The 24,274-nt window shown below is 56.5% G+C and overlaps 1 protein-coding gene across 2 annotated transcripts; it reads left to right on the forward strand.

Moving 5' to 3' along the window:
* Positions 1 to 912: 912 nt before the first annotated feature.
* Positions 913 to 23,262, forward strand: CFAP45 (cilia and flagella associated protein 45). Of its 2 annotated transcripts, XM_059414142.1 has the most exons (12): positions 913 to 962; positions 5,311 to 5,436; positions 7,774 to 7,910; positions 9,679 to 9,823; positions 10,124 to 10,294; positions 11,330 to 11,508; positions 13,275 to 13,404; positions 16,179 to 16,325; positions 18,653 to 18,766; positions 19,373 to 19,566; positions 22,519 to 22,743; positions 23,066 to 23,262. In XM_059414142.1, exons 1-12 carry the CDS (start codon positions 960 to 962, stop codon positions 23,142 to 23,144), a joined length of 1,650 nt encoding a protein of 549 aa, XP_059270125.1. In that variant the 5' UTR covers positions 913 to 959; the 3' UTR covers positions 23,145 to 23,262. The 2 variants fall into 2 exon arrangements, with proteins under 2 accessions (XP_059270125.1, XP_059270126.1); XM_059414143.1 differs by lacking the exon at positions 19,373 to 19,566 and having other exon boundaries at positions 23,066 to 23,149.
* The last annotated feature ends 1,012 nt before the right edge of the window (positions 23,263 to 24,274 follow it).

The following is a 24,274-nucleotide window of genomic DNA, read 5'->3' on the forward strand; positions in this document are numbered from 1 at the left end:
GGAAACCTGCCTGGTGCTTGCAGAGGCTCCGAGGGGCTTGGGGTCAGCAGGCCGAGGCCCCAGCTCAGTTCATCCCTGCAGGCTGGGAGGCGTGAGGGCGAGCCAAACTGGGAGAATCCTAGAGCTCCTAAGACCTCTTCCAGAACAGTCCACACAAACGTTAAAAGGCAGATTTCCTAATCCAGTTCTGTCGATTTCCATGCTGGTAGTCTTTGGGGCCTCCCCGGTGGCTGAGCTGGAGGGCCCAGGAACTGCTCCTGAAGCTACACGCGCGCACGCACACACACACGCACACACACGCGCAAGGACAACATGCACGCACACACATACACACACATGCACGCACGCGCACACACGTGCGCACTCACATGCACATGCACGCACACACACACGCACGCACTTGCACACACATCCGCACACACACGCACACACCCACACGCACGCACGCTCACACACACGCACGCACGTGCTTACACACGTACTCGCGGTGGTAAGTTCGTCCTGCGGTCTCACTAGGCTCCCTCTTGGTGTGCAACTTGTCTCCTCTGATCCAGGGTTGCCTGGCATCTCCCAGGCGGCCCTTGGGCAACAGTAACCATGGTAACCAGGGGGCGTCTGGGCCTGGCTCTTGCAGGAGTGCCCGCAGTTGGACGTCCTCGGCCCGTGCCAGGCCCTTGAGGGTTCGGGTTGACCCTACGGTCCAGCCAGAGCCAGTGAAGAGCCGTGCGCCCTGGGCTCAGGCTTTCGGGAGCGCGGTTCCCAGTCGAGGCGGGGGTTCGGGTCCCGGAGATCACTGGACGCCGCGAGCGTCTGCGGGAGCCGAGGGGCGGGGCCGGGGGCAGGCCTGGGGCGGGGCCGCGGCTCTCGCTCGCGCGCTCTCTTGTTGCTATGGTAACGCATCAACATCCAGTGCCCGCGGCGGAGGTGGCCGAGGCTCTGAGCCCGGGCGGGCCGCTGAGATGGTGAGGTCCTGGGAGGACAAGGGTGGGGGCCCTCGTGTGTCCTGCACTGGGTTGGGGTTCTGAGCGGGGAGCGCGGGGAGCTGGGGAGCGCAGAAGATGAGTCAGGGTCTGCGGTCCGGAAGGGCTAGGGGCAAAGAGGACATCCCTATAAGAAGTAAGGGAAGTCCTGAGGAGGGTCCACGGGGGGAATTAGGGGTGGGGTCGACAGGGCTCCAAAACGTGGAAAGGTGCTAGCCCGAAAGTTGCCGAGAGAGGGACACTCCCTTCCCTCTCCGTCGGCCTAGAGCCTCCATGGGCTGGGGACAGTGCGCGGTGATGTGGGACAACCGCCGCGAGGAGGCTACATGCAGGTTATAGGACCTGCTGGGCCACAGCTAGCAGAGTGACAATGCGTAAGTCACCTAATGTCCCCGAGCGTCAGGTTTCTCTTCTGTTGGTGGGACCTTTGTTCCCGCACTAGGGCTCACGAAGTACTTGTGCATGAATGAACGGATGGGTAGGTACCAGCTTTGAAAGACCCTGGGGAGGGACCGGGTCTGCTCTAGCAGTTGACAAGGGCACCAGGCCCAGGAGGAGCTGTGAAGAGGTGTCCGGTTTCCAGTAAGGAACGTGTTGGTCCCTGAGGGATGGGGGAGTGAGCCAGAAGGTAGGCACTGGAGCCTTGGGGTGTTGGAAGTAATGTAGGAACTTCTGGGGCACACCAAGGGGCAGAGATGGCGACCTGTGTATTCTGTGGGCACATTTCACGCCCATAGGTCACGCTGCTTCTCTAGGACCAGTGGTTCCAATTCAGGGCCGCCAAATAGGGATTTCCAAGAACTTTGTTCATTATACACAAACCAGTCTCCAACCAATGCAGCTCCCCGTGTCTGAGGACTCCTTGCGGTGTGGCAGTGGGGGCCCCTCGCGGATCTGTTTTATCACATAGTTATCCCGGGCTCTCCCCGGGGCTTCCTAAGTGCAGGGTGTAATCTGTTTATCTGGGACGGCCTAGCGTCACCTCAGGCATCCCGGCTGGCATCTCAGGGCACCCAGTAACGGTTACTTCCTTTCTTTCCGGTTTAAAACAATTCATATTTTCCAGTGCAAATGAATCAGCTGCACTTAGGCTGGACGTGTGGGAATTAGCAGATCGGGCTTCCCCGCCAAGGGCCACTCAGGGCAGGGGTCAGCCCACTGTCTGAGCATTTCTGAGATCCCTTGGACAGGACCGGGCCTGCAGGCACCTTTGGGAAGCAGTGGGTCGAGTTAGTGGTCTCCGCCTCCTAGCAGGCTGTGTGTGTGCGCGTGTGCGTGTGTGTGGCTGCTGCTGAGTGTGTTTGGAGGGATGGGGAGAGGTGCTGGCGGCCGCCATGGGGAAGGCAGGGGCCCAGGGAGGCGGAGTCCCAGGACTCTTACGGAAATGACGAATAACACCATCCTCCAGAAGGAGGCTTGGGACCTCTGTACTGACTAGGATGCCACCTTGTCTCCCATTTGAGGAAAGAGGTGCCCTAAGTGGATCACTCAGTAAAAGGCAGGAGCCGCGTGCTGGGGCACCCTCGCCTTCTGGGTAACCACAGCCCACGGAAAGGGAAACAGCGTCGGGCTGAGAGCTGGAAGCTTGCCTTTGCTGGCCCCTGAGGAAGCTATATGCAAAAGGAACGGGGCGGCAGGGTGAAGAGGGCGTCCGGGGAAGGACGCCAGAGGTCTTTGTTCAGTCGGCAGGTGTTACCATTACGTCAGGGACACTCGCCAGCTGTCCGCGCCACCTGTGCCAGCCCCTTCTCACCGGATTCGAGCTGAACGTACAGGACCGGGGACATCCAATACTGCTGTTAAGGGCTACACCCTTCTGTTCAGAGTCCGGGACTAGCCCCAAGGCCAGTCCTTTTATTTGTTTTCAAATAAAAATACAGTGTGTTACCTACAAAAATAGTTACCGACTCAAAGGCAGAAAATTATTCTCTACGGGAACTGACGGAAGTTAGTGTTGTTTGGTGAACATTCCTTTAATACGCCCTTGGGGTGCATACCCTTCAAACAGATATTTTCGCAGGAAGAACTTTCATGGGTCTTCTCATCTGCTTTCTTCAGATCTCAATATGTTCTGGAGATTGTCCGTATCAATGACCGTGAAAATCGTCCGACTGACCCGCTCATCTTTTGGCACTGGAGCCTCTCCCCACATTCCTAGCAGTGGCCACATTCCTGCGGCCCTGGGGAGGGAGGGTACGCGAAGGGAGGGGTTAGCTGGGTCAGCAAGATGAGAACATCAAAGCGGAGCTGGCGTCTTTATCTGTCCCCTGTCCTCATCTTTGCCCGTGGAACTAGGAACTAGATGGGCTTGTCTCTGGGCGCTGCTCACCCTCCTGGGGACATTTATTTCGTGATCCAAGAAGTCACACCAGCCCCTCATTTCCTGAAAGAACCTTTTGGCTGCCGTCTCTGGCCTAGAAGGATCTAACTTTCCATTTCTGCTTGGCTCTTCATTTTTTTCGAGTGCTGTTCCACAGTGACCTCCCTAATTCTTCTTGTTGCTCTTGGCCAAAGTGACCATTCTAACCATGGTGCGTGGCTTGTGGCTTCAAAGTCAGCATTTCCTCAGTGAGGTTTCTCAGCCACCCAGCCCTAGACAGCGCAGTGCCTCCCTCTGCCCTGCCCACTGGCCACTTCTCTGTGGTCATCTCTTTTCCTTCCTCTGTTCTGACTTCTAGGCTCTGGCGGTGGACCGTCCCTTGAGTGGCTTCCTCTTGAGCTGGGTGCCAAGGGTGCAGGAAAGAGGTCACTCGGTGTCAGCCCCAGAGGAGCCTGTTGCCCGGTGGGCACCCGAGCAAAGGGCAAACCTGCAGGAGCCCTTGGAAAGAAACAAGAGAACACATACAAAAACAGTAATAATACTTTCCATCTGCCTTTCAAAGCCCCGTCACGGCGTTATTTTCCACAGCGATTTGGAAGATGTGGGGTCGGGGAGGGGCCTGGAGTCAGGCGTGTTCTGGGGAAGCTTCCAGCTCAAGCTGGCCCATGGCCCTCGAGGGGTCACCTTGCTTGGTTCCATTCATTCGCACTTCATCAAACGCGTGTCGAGCTCCTCTGACGTGCCAGGCACCCCGGCTTTTCCCGTACTTAGAGACGAACTCACCCCGTCCCTGCTGATCTGGTAGCTTCCACCTCTCTTCCTTCCCAGTGCTTCCCCTCAATCCCACTACCGCCGGGTCTGGTCGTTTCCTCTGGTTCTATTTTTGGTGGACAGGGGAGCAGTGGCTCACCACTAACCATGCAATAACCCTTTCGAGTCTGTTATTAGGCGTCCTCGGGGATGTTATATTTACCTTTTAATAAACCCAAGCTTTCCTGCTCTGCTGTATTGGGGTTGCCTGGAGCTCTAAAGGGAGGCTCCCACCTCACTGGCCAAGAGCCAGTAAGCCTCTTGCTGGCTGGGCAGGCAGAGAGGGGCCAGGCGCACGCAGCGGTACTCAGCTGGAGAATCAACTGGTTTAGCGGTGGGGCAGGTGCTGGGGAGTCTGGTTGGTTAGGGCAGACGGGAGAGAGCTTTGGAAACACACTGTCCAGGGCTTACTGACCCGGAACGACAGGGTCCGTCTCCCTGTCTACACTGTCCCCTTGACGGCTGCTGATTCCCAGGCTTGGGAGACCCAGAGTAGGTAGCTCATGCTGCGGGACATCTCATCTTAGAGACTGGGGGGCAGGATGTCTCCTGCAAAGGAAGAGTGGGATCAGCTGGAGAGTAAGGCGGGAGATGCCCACAGTCCTCACCAAAGTCACCTGCCGGAGACAGACTCCTCTGAGGGCTGAGCTGGGCTGTGGGAGTAGAGGTCGTCTAGTGCTGTTAGGTGCAGACAACAGAGTCAGAACTCTGGTTCAAGTACAAGGGCACACAGGGCGGGGGTATTGGAGAGCTTGCTGGCTGGGAAACTGTGCTTGGAAAATGGGGACAAAGGGAGGCCCTGCAACTGGAACCGGGGCCCAAATCACAACCCAGACCCGGTCTGGCCAGGCCCAGGCATGCGCCGCCGCCCGCCCAGCACTGGCAGCTTCGTGGGGTGCTGCTGTGCGTCCTTATCAGCACGGCCCCAGACGCCGGCTGTGGCTGCTGCTCTGCCTCCGCCAGAGCTTCTCTGGGCTCTCCGGGTGCCACCAGCTCCCCTCCATCTCCGGCTCTGGAGATCTGTGCCCAGCCCTGTGCCCAGGCTCCTACATATCAGGGTTTACCCGGTGCTTCCCCCCAGTGGTGTCCCCACATGCCCACCTGCTTCTCCCCAGCACAGGCTGGTGAAGTGTTTACCTTGCCCAGAGTCCTGCCGGCCTCTCCGTACAGATGAGTCGACCTTTCTGCCTCTCCCTGCAGCCGCTGAGCACCGCTGGCGTCCTGAGCTCCGCTTCTACTGCTTCCAACAGGTCGAGGAATAGGACGCGCTATAGGACCAAAGCCGTGAGCTCCGAGGTGGATGAGAGCCTCTTTGGAGGGGTCAAGGTAACCATCCCCCAGCCCCTCCCGGCAGCTGGCTCCTGGAGGCAGTGGCCGACTGGCATTGCTCAGGATGAAGCCGGCCCTGGGCAAGCCGTCCCCTCCCCTGGTTGACTCTCAGAGGGAGACTGGAGCCGCGGCACGCTGGCACCTACTGGGGCCCTTGTGAACGGGGGCACCCAGCTCCCTCCACCCCTGCAGTCTTCACATCTGCCCTGTTGTGATGTCGGGGTTGGGGGGCTCTGCTGCAGAGAGCAGATCGCTGCCCAGTGAGTGCCCCAGGAGGAAGGCCTGCGAGGGCCACGGACGGAGCTCGCAGACCCGGAGCTGCGCATGGCCCCCAGCCCGAGAACAGCGTTAGAGACAACCACAGATCCCCTCTCCCAGTGCCCCAGCAGCAGGGCTCATCAGCTCCGGGGAACCCCGAGCAGGTCTTCTTGGGCCGGTGTGGTCCCCACTGAAAGGCCGACAGCGTCCTCCGTGCGGAGGACGAGCGCTGGCTAGAGCATGACTCGGACTGTGGGACGTGTAGCAGGTGAGAAGGGGGAGGGCAAGGTCGCAGGAGAATGGGACACGGGGAGAGGGCGGCGAGGGACAGACAGAGAGACAGACGGACCGAGCCAAGGGCGGGAAAGATGCCGGCAGCTGTGTGAGCGCCAGCATGGATGCCTCTGCACGCCGGGGGGGAGGGGGGGGACAGGAGGCGAGCGGATGTGTGTGCTCCTCGCTGTCCTCAGAGCCTAGGACTCTCCGGGGACATCTGGGTGGCTCAGCTGGCTGAGCGTGCGACTCCTGGTGTCGGCTCTGGTCTGATTTCGGGGGTGTGAGATCGAGGCCCCGCCCGCATGTCAGCTCGGCGGTGTGACCCGTGATCGTGGCAGTCGGCTTGGGGAGTCCTTCACCCTCTGCCTCTGCCCCCCCAACCCCTGGGTGCTCTTTCTTTCAAGTAAATAAATAAATCTTTAAACAAACAAACAAACAAACAAACAGAACTTTCCAGAGATTTCAAGATGGGCATCTTTCTCCCTTTATTGTTTTTCCTTATTTATTTGTTTATTTATTTATTTGGGAGAGAGAGAGAGAGAGAGAGATGAGCGAGCCCACGGAGGGAGAAGCAGGCTCCCCACTGAGCAGGGAGCCCGATGCAGGGCTTGATTCCACCACCGGAGCCAAAGGCAGATGCTTAACCGACTGAGCCCCTTAAGTGCCCTGCTGTTCTCCATTTAGAAGAGCCCATCTGCGACTTTTCTATCGATGGGGAAGGAATCGAAGGAACATACCCTCACTTACAGACAGGTTCTGATTTGGGCCCCGGGGGTGACGAAATGTTTTGGAAATGGCCAAGTTCTTCAGGTGTCCGCCGTCCGGCGGGCTCTCGGGAGGGGCCGTCAGAGACTTGCCGGTTCCTGGCCCTTGGGCCTCCTTGCTGGGGGAGTCTGAGGTCTCTCAAGCCGGCAGCAGGGGGCAGGAGCGGTCTGTGGCGCCCCAGGCGCGCCCTCTTGGAAGCACACGGACAGCAGGTGGCAGCAGCGCTCTGGGGACGCTCTGTGCAAAGGGCCCTCAGGACCCCAAGGCCCACCCCCCAGGCCGGCCGCTGGCCTCCACGCAGGATCACCGTCACTGCCTTCATGAGACAAAATTCTCTGCTGTGTCCAGAATTTTCCTGAAATAAGTGGTTTCATTTTCTTATTATCTGACTCCTTCAATGAAGGTCGGAATGTTTCGGAAAAAACAAAACAAAGCAAAACATGCATTTAATATGTATTCCTGCTAATTCTGACTCCCTGACATGCTCACCGCATTCCATTTGGCCATTTCTAACATCCTCCAGGTGATTTTTTTCGGGGGAGCCAAAGTAAATTAATCATAAGGAAAGATTGAAAATTTCGAATATCATAGGTTGGATGAGTCTGTAACAAATTGTATTAACTCAAGTCACACTGTGGTCCGAGAGAGATCATTATTTCTTCTTTCCTAAATCATGGAGGGGGAGCAACGAGAGACCCCAGATTTTCATCCCTGATGGTTTTAGGTTAGGAACGGACACAAGCTAGCCACTCCCCTCCCCATCCATCCAGGACTATCTGCGCGAGACACGGGAGGGCCCTGCTCTCAGATGGGCTGGTCAGGAGGAACGCACACAGCCATGGTCAAGGGCCAAGCCGTGTGCTGCTTCCTCAGTGCCCCGGAGACTCTGGTGGTCCTGAGGTCTGGGCCCCAGCCAGCCTTCTCTGCCACCGGATGGGCTGGAAGAAAGCGGGGAAGGCTGCCCTTGAGGAAGTTGGGATGGACCCGTAGGATGTGGGCTGAGCAGCTTCTAAGCTGTCCTTCCTGACCCCACAGCCTCAGGCCCAGAGCGACAGCCCCATCGTGCTCCTCCGAGATAAGCATGCCATTAGGAAGACGCTCACGGCCCTGGGCTTGGAGAACAAGCCAGAGACCATCCAGCTCATCACCCGAGACATGGTCCGGGAACTCATGTGAGTGCTCAGGGCACAGGGCCTGCCTCCCCATCCGGGCCTGCGTTTCTGCTGAGAACCTGAGCAGGGAGAGTGGCCATCTGGTCTCCTCCAGAGAGCCCAGCCCCACTTCTGTCCTGTTCATCTGCCCCGTTCGCTTCCTGGCTGTCCTTCCTCGGCATCCGGCCTCTCTCGTTTCTCTGTCTCTTGTATCGATTCTTGCCTTGGCCTTCGGTTTCCAGCTCCTTCCTCTTCCCTGTCTCCTGGCTGTGCAGGGACCCGTGGACCGCGAGAGGCGCCGTGTGTGGTGGGTCCTCGCTGAGCCCTCCTGAGTGCCCTTGGTAGAGGGAAACTGTGCAGATGAGCCAACGCCTTCTGGCTGCACCAAGAATCTGAAGTGAAGGGAAACTGACCGGAGGCTAATCGGGCCCCGGGCTTCTTCCCAGGCTCTGAGGCCACAAGAGAAAGTTCCCCGGGTCTCTCGGGTTCCTTTGGGATTGGCTTAGCCTGGCTTCCTGACTGGAGCTGCCCCCTTGCTTGGCACCCCTGTGGTATCAGCAGTGGGAACTGAGCTGTCGCTGGGCGCGGGTTGGTGGGGGGAGGTGAGCTGCTCTCTTGGAAACCATCCTCCCAACTCTGGGTTCGCCCTCGGGGAATCTGAGCGCCCAGGAAGTGCCATCTGTGTCACGAGCCCAGGGTCACGGAGCGTGGTCTAATCAGCCATAGTGGCAGATGGCCATTCATGGTCCACGCCATCCTGTAGCACCCGTGGTGTGGCTTCTTGGTGTGGTCTAGTCTGGCAAGCGTGAGATCCGTCCTGGTCAGTCCAGGTCCCATGACAAGCCCCAGATCCACTCACTCATTCAGTCTTCCTCCTGGACTGCCCCCCAGCATGCACACACACACACACACATTTTACGAGATGAGGTTTCACTTCCTGCCTCAGACCGGCTGCGTCTCATTGCTGTGTCCCTGTTAAAGGGCCTCACCCAGAAGCAGCTTCGTTCCTGGCCCCTGCTGTTGCCGTGCCCTCCACCTCCAGTGCCTGTCGTTTGTTTGTAATCATTATAATTAGCTATTGGTTTGTTGAGTGTGCTGGGCGGCTCGGAGGAGAGGTCCCCAGACATGCCTCTGACTGTTGTTGATCAGAGATTTTAATTAATATTTAGGGTTCAAAGCTTCTCTCTGGGCCGGATGGACCAGCATGCTTGGGTTTCTCATAGCATCCGTTTCACACTGGGCTGGCGTCCCCCTGCCCTTTTTATGTCATCCTTGAGGAATAAGCTATTTTAAAAGTCTAGTTCACCAGCGCGGTTTTGAGGCCTCCCCCTGGGCTCAGCACGGCACCGGGGGGCTGTGCGGCCACTGTGGCCAGTAGAGGCTGCATCCTGGGGGAGCACACGGGCCATGCCTGGGAGTGGGGACACAGCCCAGTCCATGAGGGCAGAGCGTGGTGGCCTCCAAGGAGGTTGGCTCTCGGCCTGGCTGGGGGAACTGGCCTATGTTTACATGGTGGGGAGGTTCTCTGATGGGTGCACAGAGAAAGTGACACACGTACTAGGCCTTTTAGTGAAAGCCCTTAAAATGTCTCTGTTTGGCTCATCCCTCACCTGGGGCCCTTTCTCCCCAGTGGGCCAGGGGTGCAGCGGGCGGTCTCTCCTGCCATCGGTGTGGCACTGTGGGACACGGGCCGTGACGGGGGAGGGGTGACGGGGCCCGCCTGAGCACCAGCAACACTGTGCTAAGAGCTTCCCTGCGCCTCCCCACTGACTGCTATCCCCTGGGGCAGCGTTCCTGCCAAGGATCCCTCCGGGGAGTCCCTCATCATGAGCCCTGAGGAATTTGAGCGCATCAAGTTGGCATCCCACGTCCTGACCAGAGAAGAGCTCGAGGCCAGGGAGCAGGCCTTCAAGAAGGAGAAGGAGGCCGTTGTGGTAGCTGCCCTCCGCCAGCCCTGATCTCTGCAGATGGGAGGGGGGAGCTGTGGTCTGGGGGCCCTGGAAGGAGGCGTGAGTGTCTGCCTCGTGGAGACCAGAGGCGTGGTAGCGTGGACACCAGGTGTGGGAAGAGCTGGGGGCCGGGGGTGGGGTGAGGAGGACTCCAGGCTCGGAAACTTCTGGGTTCTGCTAGCAGGACGGGCGAAGCCACATGGTTGGGGGGTCCCACTGGGTGGCCTGTGGTAGCTGGGCCAGCGCCCCTGGCAATCCCCCGCTGATCCAGACCGTCTCCTGTAGGAGGCGGTGACCAAGCGCAAGAAGATCATGAAGCAGAAGGAGATGGCGCGGAGAAACAGCGAGAAGCTCAGTGACCTGGAGGAGGCGGCCCAGGAGAGGGCCCGGAGCCTGCTGCAGAGAGCCAGCGCGCTGCGCATGGAGCAGGAGGAGGAGCTCAAGGACATGAGCAAGGTGGGGACGTCGGTCCTTCCCTCCTCCGAGGACTCGCGGCCACGCCCCCTCCCTCCTCGTGGGGGCTGGCGGCGGGGGGCTGTTGTTGCCGCCGTGAGAGGGAGGAATGGCCCTGCCGCGTGCTAGCTGTGTGACCTTCAGCCGGTCACTCACCCGCCCTGGGCCCCACTTTCTTCCTGGGTCAGACCACTTAGCAGGGTGATTGGCGGGGAGAACTGAGCTCTGCCAAGTGGAGACCTGCCTTCTGTTTCTCTCCCGCGGGCTCAGTCGTGGCCGCATGGGGGGGCCCTGGGAAACGGGCTTCTCCTCAGGAAGAGGAGAAACCAAACTAAACCAAGTCCTTCCTTTAGCTGAGAGCGAGAAGACCGGAGGCTGGGGTGGGTATTTGGGTTCTCATTTGCATGTGGTTCACTTCCCAAGCAAATGAACCCTGCTGACGCCCAAGCCCGTCATCTACACCTTCTCTCCCAGGCCGATCTGTCCTCATGCCTCCTCTTGTTCTCTGGTGCTTTCACTTGGTCGTTCTCGTGGACGGCTGTCCCCCGACTGTCATGTCGGGTAGCTTGGCCTCTGCATGAGAATTTTAGTTTCCCTGAGAAGTAGAGCAGATGTTGGGGTTCATGGGTCCCTAAGGGGGACCTTGAATCTCTGCAGTTTTGTGGAAATTTTATGTTCTGTATACAATGAATCTTAAGGAGGACAGAGCCCATTGCTTCCCTCATACTCTCAAAAAGGGGTCCATGGCCCCCCAAATACGAAGACCCAATGCCCCGAAAGGTACTCCCATGGCTTCTCCTTTCACGGACTAGCACTTTGCAGGAGCCCAGTAAGTGCCAGTGCAGAGCTATAGTCAGGGCACGGGAGCAGAAGAACGCTCTTGCTCTCGCGGGCTTGCGCGTGGCTGCGCGTGTGTCCCGCGCACTCCGTAGCACCCTGCTCCCGTTTCCCCCTCCAGCTCCCTCACTCCGCGATGCGTCCCTCCCTATCTTCGTGCCTAGACCTGGTGCCACTGTGTCATTCCACCTCCCCCCACAGATCATCCTTAATGCCAAGTGCCACGCCATCCGGGATGCCCAGATCCTGGAGAAGCAGCTGATTCAAAGAGAGCTGGACGCAGAGGAAAGGCGACTGGACCAGATGATGGAGGTGGAAAGGCAGAAATCCATTCAAAGGCAGGAGGAGCTGGACCGGAAGAGGAGGGAGGAGAGAATCCGGTAAAGCGGTGGTTTTGGCATCTCCCTGCCTGTCATTTTCATGCTTCTCTTTGTCAAGAGGGAAGAGAAAGGGTCGTTGCCGCCATCTATTAGGATCTCAAAACCTTACGAAGAGATTCATAGAACCACAGACTTTCTTAAAGCTGATTCCTAAGATCACAGCAGGAGCTTCACAGCCGGGCCCCCGGGCAGCCTCACTCCCCGCCTTCCCCTGCCTTCCCCTTTGCACTCTGCTGCCCCCCAGCACACCTGGACTGCTCACGGTTTATGCTGTGGTCGTTCCTTCCGCTTTTAGTACACTCGTCTTTCCTTTTCCTCTGGAAAACGCTTTCTCTTCCTTTAGTACGTGGCTTTGCTGTCGCCTCCCCTGGAAAGCGCGCTCCCCCCAGCAAGCAGGCTTGGGGGCTCCTTTGCTTGTGCCCTGCCACACCGTGTTTATACCCCAGCACATGGCTTCTTGCGCTGGGACTCTCTGGCCCTCACTGGAGGCCTGCACGCTCACGGAGGACAGCACTCCTGGTGTGGTTCATTTCTGTAGCTCTTGGAACTAGCGCACTGTTTGGCCTGTGGCAGCTGCTTAACACACATTAGAGGGATACATTCAGTCCCCTTCCTTTTGCAGAGAAGGACAAGTAAATTTACCCGAGCAGGTAAGTTATTTACCAAAACGACAAGTAGATTGACCAGAACAGGTAAATTACAGAATCCCAGGGTCCCGGGTCTAGAACGTCAACCACAGAACGCGAGCGTCACCTTGAACCACCCTGACCGGCTCTGCGCTCTCCCGCTCTGATTCTGTGCTCTTGAACCATTCATCTCTGGGCCTCCAGTAGGTACCTGCTCGACTGTGGCAGGCTCCCTATAAATGTGGATTTAATGGCTAAGTGGCTCTTCATCTTCTGCATAAACAGCTCCAATTAAAGAAAAATCTCTGCCTCATTAGGCCGCTCTAATGACCTGAGCTGGTCCTTACGCCGAGCCCCAGCCTGCTGCCGTGTAACTCTTTTACTCATTCCTCCCGCGTATTTCATCTGGAGTCATGAAGCCATTCAAGGGCTCCACCTGAACGGGCGCCCCATTGTCCTTCCTCTTGATTCTTACCTTACCCCGTGTCTTCTCTCATTCTCCCAGCCTTTACTCATACATCATGGGGTCTGGATGCTTCTAAGTGTATTGCCATCCAGCAGCACCTAGGGAGTCACTGGCAGCAGCACAGATTGTAGACTCCGGGCTCTCTGCTTTTTACTGTGGAGCAAGGGCCTCGCTGAGTGGGGAGGCTTGTTCAGACCCAGCCCTGTCCGCCTGCGGTGGGGGAACCGTGGCACGTGATAGCGAACGCAGTGGGTGTGGGAGGCGGGTGGGAGACAGGACACACCGGGTGCTAGCAGGAGCCCCAGAGGAAGGAGAGGTCCTGGGCTTTCTAAATCTGTGACGCTGGCAGAGGAAGCTAGCTCCCCACGGTTGCTCCGGAAGGGTTTGGGAGGTGGTAGGATTTCAGAAGCTCTTGACCCACTGAAAGGCAGAAGGTTTGTTGCTGATGTGGGGTGCAAACAAAGTGGGGGGAGTCTCAAGACGGGCAGCTTGCGAGAGGAGAGGACAGCCCCTCACGACACTCGACACTTGAGGACTTTGGTCCGGGCTCGCGTGTAGGAGGCGCTTGTCCCATTGTCCCTGCGACACCTCCCATCTCGGTTATTTGGGTGGAGGTTGGAGCAGAGAAATGTGGGTGTGGGTTTCTAAGCCCCTGCGGTACCGTTCACCCCTAGAGGAAGACGGCACATCGTGGAGCAGATGGAAAAGAACGAGGAGGAGCGGTCGCTGCTCGCGGAGCAGCGGGAGCAGGAGAAGGAGCAGATGCTGGGATACATGGAACAGCTCCAGGAGGAGGATCTACGGGTAACGGGCCAGACAGATAATGCCAGGTTCCACCAGCAACAGGGACAAAGCTCTCCGGGTTTGGGGGTGTCAGGGGGTGGACCAATTTGCTGTCAGGCCCGTGCTCACTTTGCAAAACCATCACTGTCAGCTTTTATGGCCATGTTGAACGTTCATTTGGCTGTGGCACCATACTGGGGGTCGAGCCGGGATTTGGACAGCTATCTTCTGCCTCCTGGGGACTTGGGGTCTGAGACCAACGCATCCACGGGCATGGACACAGAAAGGAAATACACAGCTCTATGCATTGCACCAGTAAACATAGGGATGTTTCCTGGTCTTTCCGCAGCTGGTTAGAGATGTGATACATTTTGTAGATGTCTTAGCCCTCTGTGTCTTAGGCTCAGGCTCCCTGCTGTTCCCTCATATCAAGTACACAGCATGTGAGTGTGGTTAATAGTGTGAAGGAGCCCCCCCCCCCCCCCCCCCCACTAATCTAGATAAGATTTGCAGGCATTTCCATTGCAAAAGAAATGACGACATGCCTGCTCAGACCCTCTTCTGTTTGCCTGCTCCGGTCTGTTCCAATACAGGGACCCCTCGCACGTGGGGGGCCGGGCGAGCCTTGGGGTGTTCATTCTTTCTGTCCCCCTCAGTTTTTTACCTTTGAAAATTTTTATACACACAGACACGTTGAAAGAATTGTATCAGACCCGTCCACGCTTCATCTAGATTTCATGATGAGATGAAGGTGAATCTGCCTTCATTGTTTGTCCCTTTTCGGGGCATTTTTGTGTTCTGTTACTGTGAAAGTCTTTGACCGTGAGTTGCGGACATCTTGAGACTTTGCTACTAAACACTTCAGCCCTCGCCTCTGAAGAACAGAGACGTTCTCTTACCAGTTCTCTCACCATTACAGCTGTTTCATTCCCTCCTCCAAAAATGGAATCCAACGGAATCCAGTGTCATTTAATACTTAATTCACATTCAGATCTCCCCAATTGTTCTAAAAATGTATTTTTAGTTTTCTTTTTTTCCAGCCAGGATCCATTAAGGTTCCCTGCCTTGCATTCACCTAAACCTCTTTCATCTACTTTGACCTAGAATTCTCTCGTTCCTTCCTTCCTTCAATTTTGGGCACCCAGGCCAATTGGCTTGAAGAGTTCCCTCCATTCTGATCTGTCGGATTATTTCCTCATGGTGTCATTTGACTAGTGGGACACGCATTCTTCAATTTTTCTCCTCTTCCCCCACGATAATGGACAGTGGGGTTGTCGTCTCCCAGTGATCTGATGATGGTGGAACCAACAGAAACAACAACATGGAAAGTAAATAAATAGGCAAAGAAGTAAGTCAATACATGACGGTATACTTGTCCTAGATCAGCATTTGGCAGGTTTCCCAGCTGTGCTGGTCAGTGGGATTAAATAATGCGTGGGTCCCGACGGCAGGACTGACCCTGGAGGGAAGCTGCGAGAAAGGGAAGGAAGAAAGGGAGAAGAGGGAAAGGAGTGGAGAGTCACTGGGCCAGTGGGGAAAAGTGGGGTGAGTGAGAAGTGGGCCCGGGGAGGGTGAGGGAATGCTGGCGGCCGTGAGTCACGCACCACTGGCCGGGTGGGAGGCAGGCAGCACCAGGCGCAGATCTGGTGCAGAAGGCTCTCCAGGAGGCCGGCACGTGGCTGTGAGTCAAGCTTGGGGAGAGCCGGCAGCGTTGTCTCCGGATGAGTCAGGGTAGAAGCTGGCCTGAGGAGGAGTTGGAAGCAGAGGGTGGGGCATAGCCTTTGAGGAATGGAGGGAGCCGGGGACAGCGTGTGTGGGGAGCTGCTGCGTGGAAGAATTTGGAGGAGAGTTGGAGGTCGGTGGGAGGTCATCGGTGGGCCAGCTGCCGAAAATTCTACACTGGGGCCTGAGAATGTGCTCTGCTGACCATCCGGGGCTTTGAAAGGCTCAGGATCCTTCCTTAGGAGGGAACTTGTCACTCAAGGTCACGCTGGTACCCTGACCTCCATCATTCATTGTCTCTCTCTGTGTCTACTGGTTTTTCCCCCTTTTTCTCACATGCCACTCACTTTGGTTCCCCCTTTCCTTGTTTTAGTTTATTATTTGTTGTTTTCCTCTCATCGGGCTATGCATGTTGCCAGGGAAGACAGGGAGTGTGACATGGTCCCCATCCCCCGAGAAGATTGGAACTTGAATTCGGAAAGACCAGGTTTCAAAATTCTGGCTCTGCATTTTGTTAGCTGGATGGCCCTGGACAAGTAAATCTGGGGCCTCATCGTCTTCATCAGCACGAGAAAAATAACAGGTTCTACCTTTCAGGGCTTGGGGCTGTATCTGGGTTTCCGAGATAGGCTATGTAAAGTGCCCAGTGAATAGAAGATACTCAATGAGGGCGATACTTCATTATTTCACTCCTCACTATTGAACAGAGGCCAGAAGCCAGGGTTTGACGACGAGAGGGAAACTGAAGGCAGGGGAAAAGACCAGGAACAATGGGTAGAACTTCGCTTGACATGTGGGAGACACTGGGGAGACTTTTAAGAGCCTCCTCTTCCCTGAGAGTGCGTAGAAATCATCTGAGCCAGGTTGCCACCAAGCCAGGTGGGTACAGACTGAGAAGAGGCCATTCGGCTGCGAGGGGTCATTGATGACGCTTGAGAGAGCTGCTTTACCAGAGGCTAGTGGCAGCAGCTGGCTTGCAGATGTGCCCTTGCCCTTGTGTTTCTGTCCTTACGGGCCAGTGTCTCTGGATCTTGTCCACTTCTACTGGGAATCTCTCTTCCTTCTGATGCCAGGACATGGAACGGAGGCACCAGGAGAAACTAAAGATGCAAGCTGAGATTAAGCGCATTAATGACGAAAACCAGAAACAGAAGGCAGAGCTACTGGCTCAGGAGAAGCTGGCGGACCAGATGGTGATGGAGTTCACCAAGAAGAAGATGGTAGGTTCCTGATGCCTGGGACTTCTGGCCATGGGGAGTGGCCAGGTGAGATCTAGGGGACTCACACCAGAAAGCCGTGTGTCCGTTCCGGAACTCATGTCCTTCGTTCAAGGGCCTGGCTGCTCCTCCTCTTCCTTTTGGCCAGTGGTTCATTAGGCTGGAAGGGACACCCAAATTAGGGCATTATATCCTCGTTAACACCTGTGATTAGAAGTCGAATGAGGGTCAGTTACAGGCCGGGGAGAAGATGAAAACTATTGGGGAAAGTAAAGTTTTGTGGATTCCTCATGGAAAGCATAATTACATCCCCAGTAATCAGAGGTCACCCGCCCTATAAATTTCTTGTGACAATTCTGCTATTGGGCATCCTGTACTGGGGGCTAGACTTCGAGAGGAGAGCGTCTCCCACCGCGGCTGTGGGAACTCCAAGCACAAATGCAGTGCGGGGCAGAGAGCGACACTGCTCACAGGGACCCGGAGATGCTGCTCTGACGCAGGTGCCAGGCTGAGTAACGGAGTGACTGGGGGCAGTGAGAGGTGGAGGGCGAGAAAAGCTTCTAAGCCCAGTTTAGATGGAGTGAATATGGGGTGACACAGAAAGAGAAGGACTGAACGTGGCAGGAATGTTATTCCGTTCTTCATGTGTTGGTCCTGCCTCCCCTGCTAGTTTTGAGGCTCCATGGTGACAGAGAGCACCCGTAGGGGTGACAGGCAGGGAGATGGGTGCGCTCTGAAAAGGCGTATTTGGTATGGCCTTATGCTCCGAACGCAAACCTCAGAAAATGAAGCTCAACCAAGGGTATGTTTGGGCTTTGGCTTTCTTATTGGATGCTGGGATATGGAGGCAGCAGAGCAAGAACACATACGGGGACAAGGGTGGTTGGTGCCTAAGAATGACCACCCAACTCCATTCATTGAAGGTGAAGACTGTGCATGGGCTCTGTGCTAAGTGCTTTCCCTGTGGGTCTCGTCAAGCCATTATAATCCTGTCACTGAGTGATTCAAAATATCCTATGCGCTTCCCTGTGTGTCCAGTATGAGCCTGGGCTGAGTAACGGTGTGGACTTTGTGCAGAGCTCAGCCGCCGTTTCCTGGTGGGTGAAGGTGGTGAGATGAGCCGGTCAAGTGCAGGAGCTGCTGAACAGGTTGGCTGGCTGCAGCAGACCTGATGATGGTCATGGTCAGAGAGGAGGTGGTGAGGAGGCGGGTTGCTGAGAGCAGCTGCTGGGGATACCTTGAACCTTGAGCAGAGCTGGAAGCACGGAATGAGGAGGAGTCACTGTAGATTTCTGAGACTAGGGCCTGTCTTCGTACGTGGAAAGAACATCGGTAGGAGGAGCCACAGGACAGGCCAGCCACTGCCAAAGGGTTGGGCATTTGGGCATGCCCACAGCCCGCCCTAAGTACCAAGTGTATCACAAGTCCATCCCTGACCCCACAGTGGTCTCTCTTCTTGTAGCCGGGGCTGCCCCTTTAAAGCTAGGGGCAGAGATTGGTTGTGGAAACCTCCAGAGTTCCGTGCCCTGCCGTCTACGGGGGAGGTGGAACAGAGACCAGCTTTGACACCCAGCTCACAATCAGGCAACTCGCTGGGCTGCCCTGGAGTCTGGGCAGGTAGAACGGTGGTTATAGAACGTTGTTTGGGGGAGGATCCTATTTCCACTCAGCTCAAGCCATTCGTCTTATGACTACCCAAGAATGGCGGTTGGGAGGCTGGGTTGGGGAAGATCTTAGGGGTATGTCTGTTCTTTCAGAGAAGTGGCAAAGGGAGCTAACTTTGATGGTTCACTCCTTTCATATCTGCTAACCGCAGTGGGACTGCCCAAAGCATGGTTGGCCATTCGCCCAGGGACTAATGAAATAACTTCCACCTGCTGCACTTTACAAGACAGGCGGGCTGCCACAGTTGTTACTTGTAGAAACGTGACCCAGTGGCCTTGAAACTTAGACATTGTCTGCAATGCAGTGGAAGGGACATGACGGCTGGGCTTGGGATACCTGTGTTCAGATCCTCTTTGGTATTTGACTATGGGATCTTGGGCAGGACCCTTGATCTGTATGAATGTCAGTTTCCTCATCTATAAAACCTGTCCCACAAAATGTTGTAGGGGCCCTCTGGGATCATATAGGAGGAAGCATTTTGTAAACAATGAAGCATTTTGCAATGCTAATTGACTTTGGTCATTGACTTTGGTTTGCTAGTTATTTTGCCCTACTTTAAAAAGAGGGAGTGATACGGGAGATACTGGACAGACTGTGGCAGGAACTGTTTCTCTGCAAGGCTGGGGCAAGGGGAACCAATCTACAAGACCTTTTCTTCCTGGCAGGCTCGAGAAGCAGAGTTTGAGGCTGAGCAGGAGAGAATACGGAGGGAGAAAGAGAAGGAGATCACTCGTCTGAGGGCCATGCAGGAGAAGGCCCAGGACTACCAGGCAGAGCAGGTACCTTCTTAGTCTCAGCTTCCTCGAGCCTCTGCAACCCCTTAACTATTCCCTTGACAGCCTGCAAAATCAACCTGAAGGAGAGATGTGGAAGAGAGGGTGCAGGTTACCTAGACTTGAGTCATCTGAGGGCAAAGGGGTGGGCTGCCCCAGTGCCTGGTGCAGCGAGAACAGGGCAGGGTGTTACGTGCTGAAGGTTCAAGAGAAAGTTTTCGGCTGCTGTGAAAAGAACTTTCGACCTTAACTCTCACTGGAAAGTGTCACCAGAGGAACTGTGGTGCCTCCATCATTAGAATGAGAGGTGACTGCAGGATCGCCTGGAAGTGTTGGAGATACAGGGAAAGAACTGGGATCAGTGGTGGGAGAGGACAAGCCAAGACGCGTCAGGGTATCTGTCAACCAGAAAGTTCTACAAGAGTCCATGTGCTCTCCCTCGCACTCCACCTTGCTCTGGACTCTACCTTGTTGCCAGGGAAATAGGGAAATTCAAAGCTCTTCTCAAAGAAGGCTGTGTCAGATCCTGCGGTCGGCATCTTCCTAAGGCGCCCTGTGGGTACCGAGGTCAGTCTGCGCCCTCGCAGGTCTCCCCACCCTGTCCTTTCCCAGGACGCCCTGCGCGCCAAGCGCAACCGGGAGGTGGCAGACAGGGAGTGGCGTAGAAAGGAGAAGGAAAATGCGCAGAAGAAGATGGAGACAGAGGCCGAACTACGCAGCAGCCGGCTGGAGCAGGTGGCTTTCAAGGAGCACAGTCTGGCCGTTCAGGTGCAACGGGACCGGGATGAGTTTGAGAGGATTCTTCGGTAGGTGGGGCCGGGCGCCTTGGCTTCCTTTCCTCGTAGTGTGGCAGGGGTGGCCTCTACTGGGTGGAGAGGATCTTCCTGGCATGTCCACAGATGGATGTGTGTCCATCTTGCCTGGGGTGGTAGAGTCATTCCAATGAGATGAACAGCTGAAATGGGCAAAGACGAAAATTGAAAGCCAAGAATGTTCTGACCAGAGATTTGGAAAACAGCACCTGGACATGTCTAAGGAACTGGGTATTCCTGGTGTGAGTAAAAGTGTCTATCTTGTCCCTCTGCCCTCCCCTGCTTCCATGTTCCCCCTGCAAGTTAGGGATGAAGCTGCGGCAGGGAGGGTGAGGCGAGAAAGAGAGGCGTTCCAGCACCAAGGTTCTGGGTCCCTGGAGAAGAGCCTGGTTTGGGGGCTGGGGCCTTTGCCATTCATTTGATAAATATGTATGAAACACATAAATTCAGGACTCGGTGCTGGATTGTCTGGGAGGTATTGGAGGTGAGCAAAAGGCTGTCCTTGCCCAGTCATGTAGGAGGAGGCAGAAGACTCATATTTGGAGAGACCTCACCTAGATTTATGCATCTGGCCCGGCTGGCCTGCTCCTCATCCTTTTATTTTTGTTCTCTTTTGGCTCCGTGATAATCCCCACCCATAAGTGGAAGTGAAGAGCTCATGCCCGTCGCTGTCCCCGCCCCGCGTCCACCCCCAGAGCTGCCAGCAGCCACAGCTGCTCTGGCGTCTATCAGTCAGATCTGCCACCGCCAGACCCGGCCCCTGGGTGCTCCCCTGGCTCTGTTCCGGCCTAACTGGCAATGACTCCTTTCTTGCTCTGGTTCAAAATCTGTAAGATCAGAAGCTTTCAAAAGAAACAAACAAAACCGGAAGGGGGAGGGTGTAGATGCAAAATTAGAGAAATTCCGTTTAGGTGAGTGGAGATGCGATGGTGCAGCTTGGCTTTCTGGTCTACCCGCTCTCAGTGCTTGGCATTGTCCCAAGTACTTGCCAGGCAGCTCCGGGCCCCCTCAGCACCCCCTCCCACCCCGTCCAGGGCCCCCAGCTTGAGGCAGAGCCGACCTGTAGGAATCTCCGTGCTTGCCAGAGCCAAGTTCCTGGTCTTTTACCAGGGCCCCAGCCTGCCCCCACTAGCTGTGGCGCCCTTTGGCTCTGTAGCTTTCCTGGTTGGTACTGGGCCCTCAAGGGTCGTGCGATGGTCTCTGGAAGCCTGCTGAAGGAGGCAGCTTCCTCGATGGCCCCACAGATTCCGCCCCTGGGCTCCAGACTGCCTTTCAGATGTCTGCCATCACCGGCCTCTATGCTCTTGGACACCCCTGTTGCCTTTAGCAGGGAGTAACAAATATTAATGAAAAGGAAGTAAGGGTCCTCCTTTTGTCACTGACTCATTTGTCCCTTCTTCACTTTGTCTGCCCAAAGCATATGCACTAGCCGGTTAGTAAAGTGAGATCAGCCCTTTGGAGATCAGCCTAAGTGTGACACATAGGCTTCCATTTCCAGCCTGTTTTGCTTCACCTGATCTTCTAGGTGAGCATCTAGACCTGGTGTCCCTGGGGACACGTGACCGTCAGCGTGACTGTCTTCAAGAGCTCTGAGCATCTCTGCCATAGCCAGCAATCCAGGTTTTCCTATGTCAAAAACACGACCTTGTAGACGGCCTCTCTAGGGGCTTCCTGCTTCTGGCGAGAGCGATGCCTTTGCCAGGCAGCCCACTGACTAAGCAGTGATAGCTGACCTACCGTACCCGGGGGCTCTTAGAGATGTCTGGGAGCTCCCATAGAGCCCTGAGACCTGGGCTCCAACCCCACAGATTCTGATGTAACTGGTCTGGGGTGAGTCCTAGACAGCTGTAGGTTTTAGAAGCTCCTGGGTTTCTGTAAGACAGCAGGCTCCAAGGTCATGGCCCTAATCCCATGAAGTGACTAGACTTTTCCCCATTCAGATTTCTTACTGCCTGTCAGCCCAGGGGCTCCCTAGTGTGACACATAGGCTTCCATTTCCAGCCTGTTTTGCTGCTCGTGAAATAATAGAACACCATTCTCTATATAGGAGAATACATGGGCAAGGCCAAGAGGTGGGGCTTCCTGTTATCACGGAGGAGTCTGAGTGGTTGGGTTTGGAGTCTAAACAGAGGAGTGAGGAAGTCGGCAGGTGTCTCCTGGTGGACTGGCGGGTGGGGGGGGTCCTCTGGGGCAGGTGCAGCACTGGGAGGTGGTCCTGGGCAGCTGAGCTCAGCGTTTCCCCTGAGATGTGAATACATTTCATTCGAGGTTTTTTGGAACCTGTCTGGCCCCCATTGGCTGCTTTCTCCAGGGTATCGGGGCCGGTGAAAACCCCCTTGTGGGGAGGTTCCTCTGAAGAATCTGGAGAGCTGGAGGAGCCGGAGCACTGAGAGGTCCTGGGGCAGCTCCTTCCTCCTTCCAGCAAGTGGCAGAGCTGCTGTTACCAACACCAGCGCTTTTCCCTTCGGAGCATCCCCTTTGCAGTTTTGTTGATGTCATTGCTACTGTTCCTGGGAAGGGAGGAAGGAGATCTCGGTGTCTTAGAACCAGCTAGAGAGGAGCTGTGCATTGTTGCAAAAGAGAAGAGCTGGAAACATAGTTTCTGATGGGTGAGCCAGCTACTGAATTTGCAGGGCCTGGGGGTTCCCTGGTTCAAATAAGTATGAAGAATTTCAAAACAGTGATGAAAGAGCGGTAAAGCAATGTGGGGCCCTTCTAAGCATGGACATAGAGTCCTGTGCCCCACAGCACCAGGCCTGGCAGAGGAGAGGGGCCGCATGCACAGAGCAGCTTGGAGGCTGATGTCTGAGCCACAGAAGACGGTCGGAGTGGGCAGGGCTCTGAAGCGCGTCCCCTGGAGAAGCCCTTCTGGAAGGCTTCCTCAGTGCCTCTCCTCGCTGGGCCAGCTCAGCCTAGTCCATTCGGCAACCCGTGTCCCTCCTCCAGGGCTCAGAGAGAGCAGATCGAGAGGGAGAGGCTAGAGGAGGAGAAAAAGGCCACGGGGCGCTTGTGGCATGCCAACGAGCTCAGGCGCCAGGTGCGCGAGAACCAGCAGAAGCAGGTGCAGGACCGCATTGCCACCTTCGAGGAGGGCCGGCGCCTCAAAGAGGAGGCCCAGAAGCGGCGTGAGCGCATCGATGACATCAAGAAGAAGAAGATCGAGGAGCTGAGGTGCGCTGCAGCTCCCGCCGCCCGCTGCCTCTCCCCGTCTCCCCCTCCACCCCAGGGCAGGGCATGTGGAGTCAGGGGACCGAGGGCGTGACACGTGCTCTGGGAGGGCCCTTTCTCCTGAAGGGAGCTGCGGCTGAAGGCTCTGGGACAGGGGCTGCCTGGCTTTCTGGGAACTCCGAGGCGGGGGGCTGGAGCCTTGGGGGGAACGGGTTTGGGGGGTGGATTGTGGGGGTAGGGGTGGGGGCATCCCCCAGGTTCTGTAAACCCCCCACAGGGTCTGCTTCCTGCGTCCCCGTCACACCTGCCCTGTGTCCCCCTGCAGAGCCACCGGTCTCCCCGAGAAGTATTGCATCGAAGCGGAGCGCAAAGCAAACATCCTGCCAGCCGCCTCTGTGAACTAGGGGAGTCTCGGTGTCCCCGGGGACGCCCGCGGGGACAGGCTCTGCCCAGCCTCTGGGCGTCCATAACTGCCACTATCCTAGACATTTTATAGTTACAGATTAAATTGATTCTACTTAATTAAGCCACAGTCCAGCTTTCTTGGGGGCCTGTGGCTGCCAGGGGCAGGGGGTCCTGCGCTGAGAGCCCAGTGGGCCGTGGGAGCGGAGGTCATGGGTGGTGTCATGTTCTGGGGTGGGGGACGGAAGTGTGCTCTCTGCGGGTGGTCCCTCCTAGCCGCACAGGCCCTTTGCCCTGGGTCCCCTGACTTTTTTGGGACCCTGGGGACATTGCCTTTACGTCCACCTACAGCACAGCCTTGCTCTGGCTCTTTTCCGTGCCCGGTTCAGAGGTATTTCGGGACGGGGGGGGCTGGGGCTGCTCTCTCCAGGAGGGGCAGGGTCAGGAGGGAGCAGGGCTTCAGACACAGAGCTCCATGGGGCACCTGTAACTCAGATCACACCTGTGCGGGGGGGTGCGTGTGCACCTGGGGCTTGCCCTCGGGCTCTACCCTCCCCGTCAGAGTCCCACAGACACCTGCTGTCCCCTTAGGCACACCCAGGGCCCCACTCCTCACCCAGACCCGGCTGCCCCCTCACTGGAGCGGGCTGCTGGGCTCTCCTCGCTCCGCCTCACGCTGACGGGTGGGGCTCCGCATGGTCCTTGTTGCCGGTGTCAGCCTGCCTCTGTTTCCCCCAAACCCTCTCAGTCATTCGGTCCCTCACTCAAATGCTGCTTGGGTGTCTCCTTCGTGGGGTCCACGCTGGGCCCCCAGTGCCGCAGACCTGGGTCCACCATATGTCTTGTGCCTTTAGAATAGTCTCGGCTCCTTTGGAAGCAGCCTGATTCCCAGGGCCCTTGGGGGCTGCAGAGCTGTGGTCCGGGTGTAGAGCCATTTTTCCGTTTTGTGTGCCTGGGGCATGGGGAAGGGCTTGCCTCCCAGCTCCCAGCCCTCGGGGCCACCCTGCCCCCTCAGTGCTCCGTTCCTCCAATCCAGAGCCCAGCCTTGCCGCCCTCGATGGGCCCAGCACAGAGGAGGCCGAGAGCAGCAGCTGGGCGTGTCCTGAGTGTTTACAACGCCAGGTTATAAGGG

Source organism: Mustela nigripes, chromosome 10, assembly GCF_022355385.1.
Source record: "Mustela nigripes isolate SB6536 chromosome 10, MUSNIG.SB6536, whole genome shotgun sequence".
Taxonomy (NCBI): domain Eukaryota; kingdom Metazoa; phylum Chordata; class Mammalia; order Carnivora; family Mustelidae; genus Mustela; species Mustela nigripes.

What these genes read in the sequence shown, in the direction of transcription:
- CFAP45 (XM_059414142.1), top strand. An exon ending in AGTTCACCAAGAAGAAGATG is followed by an intron (nt 16,326 to 18,652) that starts GTAGGTTCCTGA and finishes TCTTCCTGGCAG; the next exon opens with GCTCGAGAAGCAGAGTTTGA. An exon ending in GAGTTTGAGAGGATTCTTCG is followed by an intron (nt 19,567 to 22,518) that starts GTAGGTGGGGCC and finishes TCCCTCCTCCAG; the next exon opens with GGCTCAGAGAGAGCAGATCG.